The following is a 7,193-nucleotide window of genomic DNA, read 5'->3' as shown; positions in this document are numbered from 1 at the left end:
ATCGAACTCAAAAGCTAAATAAGTCTTCAACTTCTCTATCTCCTCAACATCATCTCATGTCACAATCATATCATCTACATATATAATGAGTGCGGCAACTTTGTCATTTTGTCGCTTGAGAAACAAAGTATGATTTGCATTACTCTGCACATAGCCATATTTCATATGGGTATTATTGTAAACTAACAAAAAATTATAATCTATATCTATATATATAAAGCAAAAGGCAGAGAATGGTGAAACATTCAAAATACCAGAAAATGCCCTTGGTTAATGCAAACATTAAGAATTGAAATTATTAATTAAATGAGGATAATATCGTAAATTCACAATTTTTCGTATTAAAAAAATTAAAATTAAAAGAAAATTCAGATAATGGATCCTATTTTTATGGAACACAAATATCCATTATCTTTTTTAATTCTAAAATAAATTTTAATTTTTTAAAAAAAAAACCTCTCGCATGCGCGGAAGCGCGTGCAAAGAGGCTAGTATATAAAGCAAAAGGCAGAGAATGGTGAAACATTCAAAATACCAGAAAATGCCCTTGGTTAATGCAAACTTTAAGAATTCAAATTATTAATTAAATGAGGATAATATGGTAAATTCACACTTTTTCATATTTAAAAAAATTAAAAGAAAAAGAAATAATGGATCCTATTTTTATGGAACACAACTACCCATTATCTTTTTTAATTCTAAAATAAATTTACTTATTTTTTTTAAAAAACCTCTTGCAAGCGCGGAAGCGCGTGCAGAGAGGCTAGTATATATAAAGCAAAATGCAGAGAATGGTACAACATTCAAAATACCAAAAAAAAGCCTTGGTTAATGCAAACGTTAAAATTTAAAATTATTAATTAAATGAGAATAATATGGTAAATTCACACTTTTCATATTAAAAAAATTAAAATTAAAAGAAAAATCAAATAATGGATTCTATTTTTATGAAACACAACTACCCATTATCTTTTTTAATTTTAAAATAAATTTGTAAATTTTTTTTAAAAAAACCTCTCGTAGGCACGGAAGAGAGTACAGAGAGGCTAGTCCAAGAAATTGAAAAGGAAAAGAAAAAAAAAAGAGTGTGCTCATAGCGGCAAACTATGCGGGACTCTCAAACAACAAACCGTTTGTATCCGTAGAATGAAACACACACCTACCATAAATCAATCCAACCCATTGAAAACGATATCTAACCCATTGCTTCAACGAATTCTGTCCTTCGGATTCAAGACCCCACAGATCGTAGCTGTACTAAAGAAAAAATATAAAGGACCAGTCGGTTTAGTTTCAACTTTCGAGCGCTCCCATTATCCTACTTCATTTTCTTAACTGTTCTTTCAGTGTAATTTCCTTCCTGCAGACGGCAGAGCATCAACGAAGAAAGCATTCAGGTTTGGTTTGGGTTTCTAATAGAATTTTTTATTTTATTATTTACACAAGATTTCTTCACTATTATTCGTTTGTTTGTTTTTTTTTGGGTTCGGCAAATGGGTTTCGTCTATTTTGATTTTCTGAGTTTTGTTAATCATTATCTCATCGAAAATTACTTCTTCTCAGGAACTACTTACCCATCTCAACATCTATTTGACTCGAGAGTTTGGTAAGCATCAATTTTATGGCGATTGTTTTGCGAATGTCAGAAGATTCAAAACATGTGAGTAATGCTTCATGTTACCATATTTTATTTTGAATTGAATTTTCATACATCATCTTGCTATATGGTTTGGGCTCTACATATGATATGATTTTGAGCTGCGTAGTTTTGAGTAATTAGCAAACAGTGTAGCAAATGCTGAAACTCCCAGTAGCTAACTAGTCATTGGCCAACTGTGCCCAGCTAGCTACCTTTTGTTTTCGATACAGACACGTAATTCTCTTGCTGGTTTTGTCCTATTTTTTCTTTGAACTCTTTTCTACATTTCAATTTTTATTGTAACTGCAAGATACTTTTCTTCACCCTTAGTCTACTTACTTGGTTATGCAGCTTGTAGGAGGGGAAAAATAAGAAGCCGGCAACTTTTCCAACCTCCTAAATCCATAACATGATGAATCCCTCAAATCTCATCCATCCCTCTAAGCCTTTTGTCTCTCCTCTATATTCCACTCCTCGTGTCAGGTTCACACAACGCAATATCTTTTCAGCTGGGCTTGTTTTCAAACACTTTTATGCTCTTCTTTCCTATACCTGTTTTCTTGTTGAAGTTAGTTCTGTTTGGTTGCGTTTCTCTTATGCATATATCTCTCTCTGTCTATTTAGGACCAATTTTACCGAGAACATTGCCATCGAAGGTCGCAACCTCAGCTTCTCGGTTGGGACGAGGCAAGGTAAAACCATACCCATTCTTAAAGATTGCTCTCTTCACATTCCTTCGGGGCAGTTTTGGATGCTTCTTGGACCCAATGGTTGCGGGAAATCTACCCTCTTGAAGGTATGTAAAAATCCACAACATACCTTTCATGCTTGAAGGATTTTAGTTATGTGGTATTTTTGGGTATTTGGTTTGATATTGTTTTTCATGGTTTCGTTGGTTGGTTCTTTTAATGCTGTACCCAATTAAAAAGATAATAGTATATTTTCTCTACGTTGTTCTGAAATTTGCAGATTTTGGCTGGTCTGTTGAATCCAACGGATGGAACTGTACATGTGAAGAGGCCTAGGAGTTTTGTTTTTCAAAATCCCGACCATCAGGTTCGTTATGATGATTTATGATTTCTATCATATAACATTTACCTTCAACTTACTAGCTTATCCTTAAAAAAAATTGTCTCGAGTTGTGGGGAGCTTCAAGGATAGAAACAATGTAAAAGTTTGATTTTGTGATGACTGCAGAATGAACAATCATTGTAGTGTTGGATATGAAAGATTTACCTATAGGAAATTGATGGATGCATTTGCTGTATTTCTGTAAACATGGGGACTAATCTATTCAAATATTTGCATTATGCATTTAATCCCAACAAAGATGGTTTGCAGTTGATCATCCAATTATTCTTTCTCCAAGAAGGTTTCAAGACTGTTGGGTGTGGTCTTAGTTTATCAAGGTTTAGAGGAGATTTACTGTGATCCATCACATTAAGCATCAATAGTCCTATTAAAAAGAGGATTGGCCTGCGAGAGTTCTATTTCTAGTTAATTTTGGATACTGACATAAAAATTGGAAACCTCAAATGATTATGGTGAAGTTGAATGCTAGGGCAAGTTTTCATGTTTGTCTCACTCCAGTAAAGTTCATCAAGGAACCACTTCTGTCAATGTGAATGTATAATGCCAGAATCTTTTCATGTGCAGGTAGTGATGCCTACAGTAGAAGCAGATGTGGCATTTGGCCTTGGTAAGTTCAACCTAACCCCTGATGTAGTCAAATATAGAGTATCAAAAGCTTTGGATGCTGTCAGTATGTTGAACTACATGCAGGTAATGTAGAAACAAAATGGTTAAAATATTACTAGAGCACCCACCAAACATTTTAGCAATAATTTCACATGTCTACCTTTTGTTGCATTAGAGGTCAGTTCAGACTCTCAGTGGTGGCCAGAAGCAAAGAGTTGCCATTGCTGGTGCTTTAGCTGAAGCATGTAAAGTTCTGTTGTTGGACGAGCTTACGACATTTTTGGATGAAAATGATCAGGTAGTTTTTTTTTAAATAAAAAAATAATGATCGACATGAAACAGCAAGGCTGCTTATTTATAATGTTGTCTGATGGGACACAATTGTGACAAGCTGAACTGCATTAAAGAGGAAAAGACAATTTGTACCCAAAACTTTATAAAAACACTCATGATTTTCCCCTTCATAGCATATTCTTGCATTTTGCTGGTCTAAAGAACTAAGGGTCATTTGGATAGGAGTAATATTCTCTTCCCAGACGTATATTGCAAGACAAATGTTTATGTTGAGCTGTAAATCAGTACCACAGATTTTGGAAAAAAACCAACCTGATCAATGGTCCATTATCAGTCTGGCAAGAGAACATTTCCCTTTTGGATAGAGGATTTAAAATGAAAATTTTGAACTTTAAAACTATTTATCGTTTACATTCTTTTGAGCATTTCAAATCCCTTCTATCTTTAAATAGTCAAATTTACATGTGGAGTTTATCAACACAATAAATTCATATTTCTAAAGCTCTCAGATTTTAAATCCTTCCATCCACATGGACAACGAAATTAAAGTTTGAATTCATAAGCATATAGTTTACACGCAACCACCTCAAAGTCAGATGATGGGATATAGTTATCTTATTGTAATCTGGTCTTGATTTAGGGAATTCTATCTGATGGTGCTTAAGGTCATAATTGGACAGTATGCTACTGCTTGTAGAGTCAGTTGGGCACCTTTATATGGTTTTGATTACCTTATAATTGATTTACTTAACCAGTGATCTTATTCTGAGTTCCATACAATAATCTTTCTGAGATAGTTTCTTCACAGGATCACCATTTTCTGGAAAAGAGTAATTGCTATCTCTTTGTTTCATCTTATTTTACTGTTACTAAGTTTTGGCTTTTATGACCAGATTGGGGTGATCAGAGCAGTTAGGAATTCTGTGGATAGTTCTAGAGAAGTTACTGCATTATGGGTCACTCATCGTCTCGAGGAACTTGAGTATGCAGATGGTGCTGTCTATATGGAAGATGGGAGAGTTGTAATGCATGGCAATGCAACAGACATTATGAATTTCATTACAACCAGGCAATCAGCTTATATAAAAGAGATCAATTATTGAGAGATCATTTGGCTCTTCGCGTTTATAATGATCAATTAATTTTCAGGTTTTAGCTTTGTAACTTGTTAGCTGGGGTTCAAGCTGTTGTAGGGTTTAACATATTAAAAGCTCATTACCACTTTGAGCTACAAGCCCGTTGCTTAAAAAAACCAGTTTTAACAACCCAATTGTAGAGCCTCTCAATGGAGCAAAATATCATTTACATATATTTATTCCACCTGAGACGCTAATGGAGATGTAAATTGGGCTTTAGCTCCCAAATTTGTATCTCTCCATTGGAGATGCTCTTAAGTTTTTGAACAAATATTGTACTAAAAACTTATGCTACCTAATCTCGCAAATGTATAGGGATGTCATCAAATCGCACTGTACTTTTGTATATATATAACAGGATCAAGCAGTAACAGCAGGACAATATAAGCACCATCACAATTTCATAAGCAAAACTAGCATTTAATGCACGCGAATTGTGGTTTTTAAACATACGCTATCGACACTATGTCAAAATGCACATGAAATGTCTAGAGCACTTTTTAAAGAGACAATATTGACACTACATATATAAACGACGAGTGATTCTACAGTGAGAGCCATATATATGGCTGTTAAGTGACGTTATGACTTTTAACCGTTGGATCAAGCTAACCTGATCTAACGACTAAGAAATAGGGTCTCATCTAAGGCCCTCACTATAGAATTTTTGTATAAAACGCATTACTTTGTCGTTGGGCTCTTACGTATAGACATATTGGAGATGATAGTTGCTACCCTCAATGCCATGGCTCTCAGGAAACCATTATTCATGCTTTATGGGGCTGTCGTGAGGTGAAAAGGATTTGGAAACTTTCTTTTCTTAGTGAAGTGATTAACTTTTGGCATGAACCTATTTTTGTAAATCTTCAGTGCCATGTAATTTCAGTGAGCTTGAACTTTGACTTGGAGGTTTTTGCTTACCTTTCTTGGCTTATTTGGCTTGATCGAAATACACGAATGCATGGCCAAAAGGGACGTCACCCTGATGACTTGTATGCAACAACCCATCGCCTTTCAATTGAATTTATCTCCGCCAACACTACACCTGCACATACTCATTCTCCCTCCTCTACTCATTGGTGTCCTCCCCCTTCTGGTAAGTTGAAACTGAATGTGGATGGCGCTTGTAGTACTTCCGTTTGGAAGCGTGGATTGGGGGCCGTTGTCAGAAATGTGCATGGAGATCTTATGGGTGCAATTTCAGTCCCTATCAATGGATGTTTCTCTGCCAAGATTACTGAACTCTTAGCAATTTGGGAAGGCCTTCAGTTTGCATAGGAGGCCGGCTACGATTCATTAGTAGTTGAGACATATGCGAAGAATGCCATTAACGACATCGTCTCTGGCACTGAGGCTTTTGGGGTTGCAGGAGGGATTATCAATGACATCCACATGTTATCAAGAAATTTTGATTCACTTTCTTTTGTATTTGCTCCCATATTGTGTAATACTGTGGCTGATAGACTTGCTAAGTTTGCTTTAGGTAGTGTGTCCATAGACGTTTGGCTTGAAGAGGGTCCTCCATGGATCAATGTGTTTCTTCAAGCTAACGCTAATAATCTAGAGTTGTCATGATCTTTTGTTTGTAGCCATTATGGAGCGTGTGACACTTTTTTTCCTTCGTCCCAGGTTTTGTCCCAATGAATTTTCCTAGACAAGGTTTTAATGAGGCCACGTTTGTTTGCTCAAGTCTGTAACCTTTCACAATTTTAATAATGAACATTTACTACTTCAAAAAAAAACTCTTCTAGTTTCTCCTATCAAACCAAAAAAAAAAAAAAAAAAACCTCTTCTAGTTTCTTTTTTTTTAATACAAAAAAGAATACAGTTGCAACTTACAAGCAAAAATCACACGGACACGCAAATCAAATCAAATCAAAATAAAAGGAAAAGAAATCATGCGGACACGCAAACCAGACCAGATCAAAATAAAATGGAAAGGAACAGTTCATAGACAGCCCATACTCTTCTAGTTTCTATTCAAAAATAGAACTAAGGTGGTTGCTCATCCACTATTACTAAAATGGACATTGCTTGCTCAGCTCAGTTGTTCTTTTCAATCTCAAACTTTTGATTTGGAGATCCACTATTTGTATAAAATGGACTTTGCTCATTGCCGAACTTAAAGAATCTACAATTTTAGTTGAGGGCTGCCAAAAATGGCCAATGTGGTTCACTTTTCAAATGCCACTATGATGAGTGGATCTTTACTAACACATTCCAGCCTTTTTCTGAAAGCTTTTAGGTAAAGATAAGTCACATACTTCCCTCGACACAACCATAACTTCCTTCCACCATTCCACATTCAAACTTAGATTTGAAAAATATGCAAAATTCTAGTTCTAAAAAATAAATCAACAAGGAAAATTACATGATTTTGTATAACTGAGTTAAATTACTAAAAGAAACATTTAAAAATAAATAAC

The 7,193-nt window shown here is 35.0% G+C and overlaps 1 protein-coding gene across 2 annotated transcripts; it reads left to right on the top strand.

The window, feature by feature from the left end:
• LOC109946324 (ABC transporter I family member 10, chloroplastic) lies at window positions 1,031-4,901 on the top strand. 2 transcript variants are annotated; one of them, XM_020553896.1, is made up of 8 exons: window positions 1,031-1,397; window positions 1,564-1,660; window positions 1,991-2,122; window positions 2,264-2,435; window positions 2,609-2,695; window positions 3,296-3,421; window positions 3,513-3,635; window positions 4,525-4,901. In XM_020553896.1, exons 3-8 carry the CDS (start codon window positions 2,049-2,051, stop codon window positions 4,732-4,734), a joined length of 792 nt encoding a protein of 263 aa, XP_020409485.1. In that variant the 5' UTR covers window positions 1,031-1,397; window positions 1,564-1,660; window positions 1,991-2,048; the 3' UTR covers window positions 4,735-4,901. The 2 variants fall into 2 exon arrangements, with proteins under 2 accessions (XP_020409485.1, XP_020409486.1); XM_020553897.1 differs by lacking the exon at window positions 1,991-2,122.

Source organism: Prunus persica, chromosome G8 (assembly GCF_000346465.2).
Source record: "Prunus persica cultivar Lovell chromosome G8, Prunus_persica_NCBIv2, whole genome shotgun sequence".
In the NCBI taxonomy this organism is placed as follows: Eukaryota; Viridiplantae; Streptophyta; class Magnoliopsida; order Rosales; family Rosaceae; genus Prunus; species Prunus persica.
Note: the sequence above shows the minus strand (reverse complement) of the source record. Positions and strands in the feature narration are given on the sequence as shown.